The sequence below is a fragment of the Fusarium keratoplasticum genome, chromosome 1 (assembly GCF_025433545.1).
Source record: "Fusarium keratoplasticum isolate Fu6.1 chromosome 1, whole genome shotgun sequence".
Taxonomy (NCBI): domain Eukaryota; kingdom Fungi; phylum Ascomycota; class Sordariomycetes; order Hypocreales; family Nectriaceae; genus Fusarium; species Fusarium keratoplasticum.
The window spans coordinates 2439827-2452947 of record NC_070529.1 but is presented as its reverse complement, the minus strand read 5'-3'; the positions used below and the strand labels follow the sequence as shown (position 1 = coordinate 2452947).

Genomic DNA, 13121 nt, shown 5'->3' with positions numbered 1-13121 from the left:
CTCGTTGGCACTGGGCAGATGAAAGGACCGCTATCCGAGCTGCTCGATACTTGCCTGGCAATTAACTCTGAAGAAATGGCCAAATTCATGATTGTCGTAAACTTTGCAAAATCCCATAGAAGCCTGCATGATGGCTGACTGGGATCTAGGACCCCGGCTGGCCCGGAGCTACAGTAGCTAGCTTGTCGCAAAGAACCGACTCCTGGCCGTTGAACTGAATGGTTGACAAACGCAAAAGAGGCTGGGAGGTCAGGAACTTTCCATTCATCAATCAAGATGGTGCCTGGTTTTATGCAGGGTCTAACATGGCCGTTCCGATATCCGTATACGAGCTGGGGTGGTTCTGTCCTCACCCCTGAAAGGGACGGGACCCGCTGGCTGCCTCAGACTGAAGCATTTCGTATGAGAAGAGCTCAAGTGCCGAGAATTTGATGGCAAGGATAGGGGGGATGACGGATGATGAACGCAAAGGGACAGGAGTCCGAAGGTACAGTTTCTGATGCGAGAGAGAGAGAAAGTACACGGACGGACACAACGGCATGCATTAACGCCATCACATGAGCTATTGCTGTTGTAGCGTCCACACGTGCGGAGGTGATCAGCAGCCTGGCTCATTGAAGATCGTTGATGCAATGTTTCTCCTCTTCAGGTCAAGACAGACAGACACAAGACCGACAGCCCTAGCCGTTCAAACCCCGCAGAGTCGATCGAACTGTGTGCGACTTGAGAGGTCATACGGCGATCGCTATTCCTCGTCGTTGCATTTTCTGGCCTTGGTGTGGCTGCAATCTGGAGGCGTCTGCCCGTTTGTTTGCTGTCCAAGTGTCTTTGGCAAGAGTCTTGCTCTTGACCAAGCTTGCTTGCCTTATTCGCCGCTCGAAGACTTCGACGGCACAACATGCATTGAAGACCTCTTTCATCCGATCAAGTCAATGATCAAGTTAAAAAAACATCGTCCTACCCAAAAGGCGGCGAACCCATGCACTTTGTGCAAGCTCTCCTCGGACGGACCATGAACATGACCCCCGGCCAATCATGGCTCTTCCAACCGTCTGGATACCGTGTCGCGTGCGGACGGACGGTGCGCCACGGGGTTCCGCGTAGCTCCACTCGACGGGCAGCGGACTCGACGGGCTCCTCAGAAGAGACGAAAGAGAGGTGAGCATCCAGCTGACGTTATGAAGGAGGCCGAATACGCAGCAGAGGCCCAGAGCAGGTACCAGGGAAGCATCACCACCCATGGAAGACAAGCTCCCCCCATGTCTCATCCTCCCGGTGTTCCAGTGTCCAGTGATCAAATTCCCGGCAAGGCGAGGTGTGACTGACAGTCAGTTCCAACCTGGGGCTTACAGGATACAGCTGGGCATGCGCTCCGGCCCCCTACAACCGCCCCGCGACCCCAGCGACCGCAGCTCTATGACTACTCCAATTGTACTAGCTCCGCCCTTTGCATACGCTAGACCCGGGCCTCCTCTTGGCTAACACACCCACAAACCAGCCAGCCAGCCAGCTCAGCCGAGTCCAGATCGCCCGTACCGTACAGTCCAGTCCGTCTTCCCTCCCCATCCACTCCAACAGGTCCAGTCGCTCGCATATGAAAGCCCCGTCCCCGTCTCCATTTCTTGGGTCTCCATCATGACCGCTCCCCCTTCACGATCTGACAATCTCCTACCCTCACCACCTCCCCCGACCGACTCCCCCGAACCTCTTCTCCTCGTCGACGCATCTCTCCCTGTGTCAGCCACCAACAGGGCCCCTGGCCATAACTCCACGGACCTCGATCCTTCAGCACGAACATCATCACCATCAACATCAACAAACCCAGCTTCAAGAGGAAGATCAGCAAAACTGAGGTCCAGAGGAGGAGGCGAAGCAGTGGCCGGTCCGTCTCGCTCTCCGGCCGCCAGGTCTCACACTGGCGAAGACTACGACAGTGACACCGACGACCACGACATCGAGATGGAGCCCCTCGCCGAACACCGTCGCCGTCGAAGCAGCCAGATCAGCTCTGGTGGTCGCCCCGTCGGCTCACCTAGCAGATCCCGCGCCACCTCTGGCCGCGGCCCAGCGTCAAATGGTTTATCTGACGAGCCTAAGATCTCAGAGGAAGATCTTGACGCCAATGGCTTTGCGATCCGCAAAGACGAATCGGGGGATGAGAGCTACAGCGACGAGGACCTGCAGGACGACGAGGAGACGGGCCTGACCCGCAAGGACCGGCACAGGAAGCAGAAGAAGCGCAAGAGGAATACCCAGCTAGACCAGCGCATCGCGAGGGGGAATAATGACATCTCGGCCGAGGAGCGCAAAGAAGCAGACAAGAGCGTCATCAAGAGCCTTCTCATCAATGGCTTTCTAATCCTCTTGTGGTATCTCTTTTCCTTGTCAATATCCATTGTATGGTCCCCCCCTTTTCCCACAGCGCCGCCCCCTTCTTTTGAGTTTCAATTGCTGACAATGTGGCTCCAGTACAACAAGTGGATGTTTGACGAGGACCGCCTCAATTTCGCCTTTCCGCTCTTCACCACGTCCATGCACATGGTGGTGCAGTTTATACTCTCCGGCCTCGTGCTGTATTTCATTCCCTCACTGCGGCCGGGTCGCGGCGGGCATCAGTCTGATCTGGGGAGGTCAAGACACGACGAGGAGCCAAAATCTTATGGCATGACCAAGATGTTTTATCTCACGAGAATTGGCCCTTGTGGCGCCGCCACTGGTCTTGATATTGGACTGGGAAACACGTCTCTCAAGTTCATCAGCCTTACTTTTTACAGTATGTGACCAAATTCTTGACTGCTGATCATTCGTGTATCTAACTATTCCCACAGCCATGTGCAAGTCCTCATCCCTTGCATTCGTCCTTATCTTTGCTTTCCTTTTCCGTCTCGAAACTCCAACATGGCGCCTCGTTGGCATCATCGCCACCATGACCATGGGTGTCATTCTCATGGTTTTCGGTGAAGTCGAGTTCAAGCTGGGTGGCTTCGTTCTCGTCATCTCTGCCGCCTTCTTCTCCGGTTTCCGCTGGGGTTTGACCCAGATCCTCCTCCTCCGCAACCCTGCGACCTCGAATCCCTTTTCTAGCATCTTTTTCCTCACTCCCGTCATGTTTCTCGTGCTCATTTCCCTGGCTATTCCCGTAGAGGGCATTGGAAATCTTATTGAAGGCTTCAAGATTCTTGCCAACGAATGGGGCGCTGTCATGGCCCCCCTGTTCCTCCTCTTCCCTGGATGCATCGCCTTTTGTATGACGGCATCCGAGTTCGCTCTGCTGCAGCGTACATCTGTCGTCACACTTTCCATTGCTGGCATCTTCAAGGAGGTCGTCACCATCAGTGCAGCTACCGTCGTCTTCCACGACCGCCTCACTCTCATCAACTTTATCGGTCTGCTCACCACCATGGCTGCCATTGTCGCCTATAATTACATAAAGATCAGGAAGATGCGACAGGAGGCACAGGAGGATGTTCACGGCCGTCATCTCGCCGAGCAAGATGAGCCCGACTCTCCATCGAGCCAGAGCAGCGGCATTATAGACCGTGATGGTGACACAGATGGAGAAAACGCCGCCTTTTTGCGAGATAGCATCGACAGACTCGACACGGTCACGGCCGACGGTGACTTTCAGCCTTTGCTACAACCAACGTCAACGGCCAATGACCGTCGGCACGATAGATCCGACTGAGCATTCGTTTAGCGTACCTATTTCTTTTGGATATTATGGCTTGTGTATCACGACTCATCGGGCTGGCTTACTTATCGATATGAAGCCCCGATCCCGACCCCATCTATTTTGTACTATATAAATAAACAAGTGAGCCACAGGGGTGGCATGGTGATTATCTAGAAAGAAGGGGGTGATCCGTCAGGTAAAGACGGACAGTAGAAGAGAAGGAAGGGGTGGACAATGGAGACGCATGCTTGGGAAGATATGGATGATGCCTGGCACGAGACCAGAGCAGACCAGGGACCCCAAGATACCCCGATATTGATTCTATGAGAACTGGATCATGATCATAGGCATTCGTTCACATAATCACGTCTCTACGCTTAGTCTGGTGATGTCAAGAATTTCATCGTATTGAATGTCATGTTTTCAGAGCTGTTTCCTAACTGCCGGTGGCCAAGCCTTAGAATCTGCATCCTCCACGGCTGGGTATGAGGGAACCCACGCAACGCCAAACACCATATAATATAGACCAACCAATACTCACTCCAGATATTAACACCCTAGCCAAGCAGCCTGAGACCGTTCTTGGTCTTCTGTCCAGGCTTAACCACGCCGCCGCCGCCAATGGGGCCCAGGCTAGGTTCGTAGCCACCATTACCGCTACCACCACCTCCATAACCACCCTTCTTGTGGTTCTTGTTCTTCCTGTTGTTTCTATCCTTGTCCTTGGCGTTGGCCACCTTGATCTCGGTGTTGGCCTTGCGGACCACGACCGGGTGGCTCTGAATGTACTTGCCGTTCATCTCCTTGGCGGCTTGGAAGAAGTCGTCGGCGTCGCTAAAGCTGACGAAGCCATAGCCTTTGGACTTGGACGTGCGCTTGTCGCGGATGACGCGAGCCTTTTGTACCGAGCGCCAGCGAGAGAAGGCCTTGAGAAGGGCATCGTCTGTCGTCTCACCGGCAAGGTTACCGACAAAGAGGCGCAGGTGGGAGGGGTCCCATTCAAGCAGTGTATCGTCCGTCCACTTCTTGCCGCCACCCTCGCGCACAACTGTCTTCTTCTTCTCCTGGCCAGCAGAAGCAGCACTCGCGGCACTGGCGGGTTGGGTATCAGGCCTGGGTGCGCTAGGGCCCGCAGGCTTGTCACTCCTGCCCTCAGTCGCGTCGCGGCTCACGTAGGCGCTCTGCCACTGGGCAATTTGCGCAGCCATCTCCGGGTCGTAATCGTTACTAGCCGTGCCGGGTGTGGGAAAGGGATTTCGGATCTGCGGGGCTGCGCCGTAGCTTGCCGCGCCGTAACTTTGAGGTCCATAACTCTGAGGTCCGTAGTTTTGAGCGCCGTAACTCTGGGGTCCGTAGCTCTGCTGCTGCTGCGGCTGTTGAGGGTATGAGTAGGAAGTAGGCGCGCCCGAGCTCACCGCGCCGGGAGCAGAGCCGGTCGGATAGGAGGAGTAGGAGGGCGCATATTGGGCAGCCGGAGCAGCGGTGGTGGCCGGGTAGCTCGAAGGGCCGGAGTATGTCGGCGGGGCGCTCGAGTACGCTGGTTTCGAGGATTGAGCCGCGGAAGAGAACGCGGGCTTGAAGCCGGCCTTGGAGGCTGGAGGTCTCGGCGGGAGAGAGCTGTTGCTGATGCCTGGAGGGGGAGGGTACGCCATGATGAATACAGCGAAGGAAAACGGGAGGAGGCGGTGTGTTTGCGTGTGAAAACGTACCTTGAGCCAAGTTCTGCTCAAAGTTCCTCTTTCAAGAAGTCGCCCAGTACCTGCAGCCGGTCGTTAGAGATGTCGAGGTGGTGTTGCGGTGTTGCAACGTCAAGTCGTCGTTGATGATGGTGGCTGGTGTATGGAAGAAAATGGATGATTGATAGCCTTCTACGATTCGCCTCAGCCTCGGCCAGCGCTTGGCATAGAAAAAAATGGGTTCGGTGAAAGGTAACTGTCACGTGATGGAGGTCAAGGTGAAGCAGGTGACCCCCACGAACTTCACCTCAACTGGATACAGGCTGGTCAGGATGAAAGCTTGGGATTGACAAAAAGTGAGGGTTTCTATCACGAACGAGACTGCGACGGATAAGAAAAAGGCTCATTTCCGTTTAAACCGTCCAAATTAGGGGGGACATTGGTTTCCGTCGCATCCGTTGGAAGTGCAACAGGAGTTTCCGCAGAGCAAGCAATGGGTGTCCTTTATACTTGGCCGGAAAATGGATCTCCGGCTTGTGCACTGCCCGTTGACCTGCTGCCCCGTATAATGGCACGTCTCCACGGAAGAATTGACTCGGGATGGATGGATGCAAGAACGGTGAGTCCTGTGGCTAAATGGTGCTGTGGGCACCTTGACCTTGGGGGTGGGGGTTGGTGAGGCTTCAACGCATCCCAGTTGGGCAGGTTTTGGAGCTCAACTCAAAGATGCGCGTTGGGGAGCATGTGGCTCACTGGGTGAGTGTCTAGATTGGTCTTCTCGATTGGCCGCCGGGCGATGTTGAAACCACGAAATTGACCCATCGACGAGTCCTGGGCGGCAGAAGTTGACGGCTAATTGGAGGCATGGAAAAGAAAACCTGAAGGGACTACCACTTACAGGTTAACATTAGAGAGGGGTTGGGTTTATGGGCGGCTCCATGAGGAGCCGAGTCAATTTGAACTCCGGACTTTAGACTTGAGCCAGTCAGCGCGGGATGAAAGAGACTCGTTTGGCCACTCATATTTGTAAGAGGCCGCCTCGCCTGGGCATCGTCGCCTCTGGTTCGTCATGAGCGACTTCGGACATTGATGAGGCTGGCACTGGATGGGTGTCAAAACTCGGTGCCAATGCCGCACGAGCGATGCAACGCCCGCCTGAGTCTCCGGATGAAAATCCGCCGGTGGAGCCAATGCTTGGTCAGACGGGAGGAGCATCCATTGCAAAGCAGAACCATGCTGCTGGGCGTGCGGCCTTTTCTGGGCTCCTCCTCCATTCTTCTTTCTTCCTTTTCGGGGCTATCGGTTCAGAATCCCAGGTTAGAGCGTGTTGGGGCTCGGGCTACTGTCCGATGATGAACTCGATTGGCACGGCAGTGGCAAGGACGGCCCCGGAGACGTGGGTCCCAACATTCGGGCGACATGGCTCCGAGGACGTGGGCCATGAGGAGGAAAAAAATGAGCCATGGGACGGTGTATCCCAACAAGCCGCGAGCGAGCAGTCAGAGCAAGGGAGACGCGCCATGCATAACGACTGAGGAGGTTCTGAGACTGAGGGGGCCAACTGGCCAAACAAGTTCTGAGACGGAACGCGGCAAGCCAAAAAGGTCAGACACATGTATCCGGCGAGATTTGTATGAGATTTGTATTGCTTGTGTCACGGTTTTAAAATTCTTGGTAAGCTCCAGGTGAGTGAGACTGCTGCACCAAGGGGTAACGCCGTGGCAGCACCGCCAAGTCGTCATAACTTTGGAGCTGAGGGGGGCTGGAGGGGCAATGCTAGAGGGTATGTGAATGGGGGGAGGTCCTGGAACTCGGTGTCCGTGGCTGAATGGACCCCTACAAGGTGCTTGCTTGTGCTGCACCGCATCCCTGCAAGGTGAGGTAGCTTGGTTATCGCACAGCACTAGGAGGAGGGGGAGGGGCATCAGTCATGATGATGAGGTGGGATGTGATGCTGGATCGAGAAGTGGTATTCTCGTGCTGTCAACAGAGAAACGCTCAAATCAGATTGATGCCAGTGAGGAGAAGAGCAGGAGAGGTGATAGATAAATGGCGCAAATAATTTGTAATTGCCTATCAAACCAGCCAGGGAGCAAGCATCTCGTCTCCCCAATCCTCCATTTGGGTCGTCTAAAAGGAAAATGTAAGAAAACACTCGTCGGCCGCACCGCAGCGACGATGACGATACGCAGTTGGGAAGCCCCGCCAATCAGTGCGGATACCCACCCCATTCTTGGCGCCGCGCCCGGCCAAACTTGACCATGTTTGAATGAGCTCCCTCAGACGGACGGCCGACAATTGAGCCCTCAGCGTGCGGTAATGCTAAGTTGAGCGAGAGAGCGGAAAGATGTACGGAGACGGCGGGGGCGTTACGGCGCAAGGTACCGAACCGGCGGAGTTCCATGCCATCCATGCCATGGGGTGTCGCCAGCTTGCTTGTGACAGCATGGCGCATATGTAATAACACGGCCCTGTCGCTCCCTCCCACCTTGATCCACGGTCCTCACTATTTCTCGACAACCTTCTTCCATCTCTCACCTTCTTCTTTCTCTTCCTCTTTTATTCCTCAAACTCTGCATCCGCTCTCAACCCTTCTATACCCCGTCGAGCGTCAATCAAGCATCAAAAAGTAGCCCATCATGTCTGGCCCTGTGTAAGTCCACTTCACCCCTCCATCGTGCACCTTCACCTTCGTCCCTCACGATTTACCCCACCACCCCGCCCCAGAGTTCCCATGGTGATGCTCTGATGGCCTCATTCCGCGCGCTGCGAGAGTGAGGCAATCGCCGCGATGAGCTTGCGCCTGGAGTGTCTGAGCGGCCTGGTTCAGTTCTCTCGTCGTGAACTTGGCTCATGGTTCTCGAGGCAGAGCTCGTCTTGCGAACCTCAAGCTGGGCGGCGCTCAACAATCCCCTTCCTCTACCTCACCTTTAAGCTCTGCAGCGGTTCAAAATACCACGAATGCTGACCATGCTCCAAGTGCGGATCTGGGCCTCATCGGCCTCGCTGTCATGTAAGTGAAATCCTCCAGAAAATGTCCGGCGCTGCCGGAAATCTCATGTTACTAACACACCTCGCAGGGGACAGAACCTTATTCTGAACATGGCCGACAACGGCTTCACCGTCTGCGCCTTCAACCGAACCGTCTCCAAGGTCGACCGATTCCTGGAAAACGAGGCCAAGGGCAAGTCCATTGTCGGCGCCCACAGCGTCGAGGAGTTTGTTGGCAAGCTCAAGTCCCCCCGCCGTATCATGCTCCTCGTCCAGGCCGGCCAGGCTGTCGATGACTGGATTGAGAAGCTCCTGCCTCTCCTTGCCGAGGGCGACATCATCATTGATGGTGGTAACTCTCACTTCCCCGACTCCAACCGCCGCACCAAGTATCTTGCTGGCAAGAACATCCGCTTTGTCGGCTCTGGTGTCTCTGGTGGTGAGGAGGGTGCCCGATATGGCCCCTCCATCATGCCCGGTGGCAACGAGGAGGCCTGGCCTCACATCAAGGACATCTTCCAGGCCATCGCTGCTAAGAGCGACGGTGAGGCCTGCTGTGAGTGGGTCGGCGACGAGGGTGCTGGTCACTACGTCAAGATGGTTCACAACGGTATTGAGTACGGTGACATGCAGCTCATCTGCGAGGTATGTAACTCCATCATGCGGACCCAATTGCGTGTGAGACTGACCAGGTGAATACAGGCCTACGACATCATGAAGCGCGGCCTCGGTCTCTCCAGCAAGGAGATTGGCGATGTCTTTGCCAAGTGGAACAAGGGTGTTCTGGACTCGTTCCTCATTGAGATTACCCGTGACATCATGTACTTCAACGACGACGATGGCACTGCCCTCGTTGAGAAGATCCTCGACAAGGCCGGCCAGAAGGGAACTGGCAAGTGGACTGCTGTCAACGCCCTCGACCTTGGCCAGCCCGTGACCCTGATCGCTGAGGCCGTCCTTGCCCGATGCCTGTCTGCCATCAAGGACGAGCGAGCTGTCGCCTCTACCAAGCTTGAGTTTGTCAGCCGCGTGACCACCTTTGAGGGTGACAAGGAGCAGTTCCTCGAGGATCTCGAGCAGGCTCTCTATGCTTCCAAGATCATCTCGTATGCCCAGGGCTTCATGCTCATGCAGGAGGTAAGCTTGTCCATTACAAGATATTCGACAGAATTATGACTTACACAATTTCTAGGCTGCCAAGGAGTTCCACTGGAAGCTCAACAAGCCTTCCATCGCCCTCATGTGGCGTGGTGGCTGCATCATCCGATCCGTCTTCCTCAAGGACATCACCTCTGCCTACCGCAACCAGCCCGACCTCCAGAACCTTCTGTTCGATGACTTCTTCCACAAGGCCATCCACAAGGCTCAGCCCGGCTGGCGAGACGTTGTCGCCAAGGCTGCCCTCCTTGGTATCCCTACTCCCGCCTTCTCTACCGCTCTGTCGTGGTTCGACGGCTACCGCACCAAGGACCTCCCCGCGAACCTCCTCCAGGCTCAGCGTGACTACTTCGGTGCCCACACCTTCCACATCAAGCCTGAGAATGCCAGCGACAAGTACCCCGTCGGCAAGGACATCCACGTCAACTGGACTGGTCGCGGTGGCAACGTGTCGGCCTCTACCTACCAGGCATAAGGGATGTTTTGTGAATGGGGTAGCAATGGTTATCTAAGTTAAATAAGGTCGAGTTATAGGAAACTCGAAGGCTGCGTCACATCAAAAGCGTCGAATAGGAACGCAGGAACACGCAGGCGCTGCAACGGATAGGTAATGACTGAGCTGGCTAGGTTAGAGGCTCAAGTGATGAATTTTGGGACCATATAAGCTCAAGCAGAACAAAATAAAACAAGTTTAAGTATTTGTAAGCTGAAGTGAAGATGCTGTACGTCCATGATAACTAGATAAAGAGTAATACTGTGTGTTGTAGTCTTGTACGTAGTAGTTAGAATGGTAAAAGATTCCTCTTTGGTCATGGTAATTTGGTTGACGCGGTTGAGGCTGGACCCACCTTTTGGCCCCCAATACGAAGGCCTCTGATTGGTCACATGCTCGCAGCCTTGTCGCGAGAAGTTTGGGGCCGTGCAAGGACTCGTCGTTCTCTAACACCTCCATCGCATTCTTACTTGTTGCATTGCGCCAGGTCATTTCGTCACCGTTCGCTGGCCGATCAGCTCATCGAATTCTCCCGGCGCCGAATCGATAGCGACGCGCAATTTTGTAGAAACTCAATCGCATCATCAGAGGCGTCGACTCGCTGCTGCCTTGTCCGCCGCGACGATTCGACTTCCAGCATGGCTCAACCGGATCCTAGCCAGGGCGTCCCCCAGGACCTCGTATGTCAACACCACCATGCGCGCGCACCGTTGGCCGTCGCAATTCCCCTCTGACAGTCTCGCAGATCCAGCATGTCCACCTCATCTCGGCGTTTCGATACCCGGCGATGCCCCGGCTCGACCTCAACGAGGTCGCCAAGTGGCTCATGAGCGCCCCCCAGGTCGCGCGAGACCGAGCTCCCTTCTTCTGGACATATCTCGAAAAGCCCACCGACGGCACCATCCTCTTGACCTGGCAGCCTTTGCAGCGCCTCGGGTCCACGTTTGCGACGGATGGATACGTCTGGGCTCCCCCAGAGCAGCTGTACAAGCATGACCTGGGCAACGGATTGGTAAGGTCGGATAGTCATTGCCACGATATGCATGCTAAGACACGTCTAGATGCTCGAGATTTACTACCAAAAGGCCGGCTACGTCCCCGGTGAGCAGTATGCCCTCCACGCCCGTCGTCGATGTCGATTAGTCCCCGTCCCCGGTCATCCCAACCCTCCTCAGCCCGATGTCAGCCTGTTCATTGTGCATTACGGGCCGTCGGAGCCAAACGACAGGATCCCCATCGCCATGATCCCCTACGACGAGCGCGTCAACGCCCTCATTCAGCAGCGGCACTTTCTGCAGCGAGCCGGTCAGATTCGTCGCAAGGAGTTCATGCTGTCCGACCGAGTCAACTGGCCCACCCTACCAGACCCTACCCGCCAACAAGTCCCTCCCCAGATGGCGCCCCGAGGTGTCCCTCAGCAGATGGCATATCCTCCACAGGCCACGCCCGGTCCTCCTGCTAAGCGCGCGAGGCACGCGGCGAGCCAGGGTGGTCAGGCTGCCATCCCGGGGATGCCTCAACTGGATGCGGCGTTTGATGACGACGAAGATGTCTCAAGGGGCGACATGTTTGACCATCTTACGCCAAGAGAGATTGCTTTGAGTCGGTACCAGCAGAATCACGAGTGGATGGAGGAGATCCTCTCGTCTCCATACCGGATAAGCCAAATCACACCGGCCGACCTCGGTCTTGGTTTCAAGGGCGAGCTGGCGTCATTGACAGAGGGAATCTTCCCCACTCAAGGAGCCGACGCCTTTGCAACTGGACCCGATAAGCCTTATATCGGCCGACTAGACCCCGAAAAGGCAGATGAGTTCCGCAAGCGAGTCACTGAGCACATCGAGTCGACCAAGGCTGAAATAGAGAGGATGCAAGCGGCTCATGCTGAGGCTCTCGCCAAGTTCAAGGCGAACTCCATCTTTGACTCCAAGGAGAAGGAACTACGGAATGTCGTCGAGGGAACTGGCACTGAGATCTGGCGGGTTGAGGGTAAGGTAGACCCGCACGACGATGACCCTTCTCCCCGTCCTGTTAGCAAGAAGACGGCCGAAGAGATAGTGTCAGAGGTCGAAAATGCCACGGGAAAGAAGGCTGTGAGCAAGCCAGTAGTGTCTCGTATTCAGGACGGTGGTTATCAGGCACCGGCACCAGAACCTACGCAGGCTGCGGCTCAGCTGTCTCGTCAGGCTTCACAGTCTGGCTCACAGAACAGTGGTGTTATGATTGGGGAATCTGATGTCGATATGGGCGGTACTGCCGCCGGACTGCTTGACCAGATGCACACGGGCATCTCAGCCACATCAACGCCCATGAACACGTTTGGAACCCCCCAGCCGAACCTGACAGCGTCGGGAGCCGGGACTCCTTCGAACCCCAATGCCCCATCGCCTGCTCCCGGCCCGGCTGGGGCAACATCAGCACCAGGCGGTGGCGATGTGACGATGGGCGGAACTGAGGCAGCCAAGGACCAAACTACCACAGCGCCTGATCAGGGAACTGGCAGTGGAGAATGGGTTGTCGTGCCTAAGGACGGCGCCACTCCTGATCCGAATGCGCCTGCTAACGCTGCTGCTGGATCGGGTACAGCATCTGCAAATGCCAATACCCCCAATGCACAAGGCCTCGAAGGCAAGCCAGCAGCCCCCAAGACGGCCTCTGCAGGGGCGACGCCAGCAGCTGCAACACCAGGTGGTTCTCTATCCTTTGATCAGAACGACTTCAGCTCGCTCGGCGACCTGGATACGGCAGGAGATGCGCTCGCTGGCTTTGATGGGCCGACGTTGGACGGCTCGGCAGGCGAGCTTGGCGAGGGTCTGGATCTCAGTATGGACATGGAGGACTCGGCGTTTGGCGATGCCTTCCATGGCGTCGAAGCCTCCGGGACTCCGGGACAGGGCCCTGACATGTAGGGCTTGGGCATGGGCATGTGACAAGCCTGGACACGGGGGCCGGTTATACAGACGGCTAGGGCTAGCTACAGTAAAGTGCGGATCGTAGATGGAGGCGCGGCTTAGGCTTGGGGCTGGGGCTGGGGCTCAAACGTCGGAGAATGGCGTGCGTTGTGTCAGGGGAGCTAACTGTTTCCTCCTCCTGACAAGGTGACGTTGGTTCTTTGTTTTTTTGCCATGTA

General features: G+C 55.9%; 4 protein-coding genes across 4 annotated transcripts; 3 read left to right on the top strand and 1 right to left on the bottom strand.

Moving 5' to 3' along the window:
* Positions 1–1635: 1635 nt before the first annotated feature.
* Positions 1636–3685, top strand: NCS57_00072700 (TPT domain-containing protein; the record flags this gene model as incomplete). Its single annotated transcript, XM_053050807.1, has 3 exons — positions 1636–2397; positions 2470–2773; positions 2829–3685. 3 exons carry the CDS (start codon positions 1636–1638, stop codon positions 3683–3685), a joined length of 1923 nt encoding a protein of 640 aa, XP_052919322.1.
* Positions 3686–4230: 545 nt separating this feature from the next.
* Positions 4231–5325, bottom strand: NCS57_00072600 (RRM domain-containing protein; the record flags this gene model as incomplete). Its single annotated transcript, XM_053050806.1, has 1 exon — positions 4231–5325. One exon carries the CDS (start codon positions 5323–5325, stop codon positions 4231–4233), a length of 1095 nt encoding a protein of 364 aa, XP_052919321.1.
* A 2663-nt stretch (positions 5326–7988) lies between these two features.
* Positions 7989–9973, top strand: NCS57_00072500 (6-phosphogluconate dehydrogenase, decarboxylating; the record flags this gene model as incomplete). The annotated part of the gene is made up of 5 exons (XM_053050805.1): positions 7989–8002; positions 8219–8362; positions 8430–8985; positions 9043–9477; positions 9533–9973. 5 exons carry the CDS (start codon positions 7989–7991, stop codon positions 9971–9973), a joined length of 1590 nt encoding a protein of 529 aa, XP_052919320.1.
* Positions 9974–10383: 410 nt separating this feature from the next.
* NCS57_00072400 (uncharacterized protein) lies at positions 10384–12900 on the top strand (the record flags this gene model as incomplete). Its single annotated transcript, XM_053050804.1, has 3 exons — positions 10384–10671; positions 10737–11003; positions 11053–12900. The coding sequence occupies 3 exons, from the start codon at positions 10384–10386 to the stop codon at positions 12898–12900; spliced, it is 2403 nt and encodes an 800-aa protein (XP_052919319.1).
* Between the last annotated feature and the right edge of the window lie 221 nt (positions 12901–13121).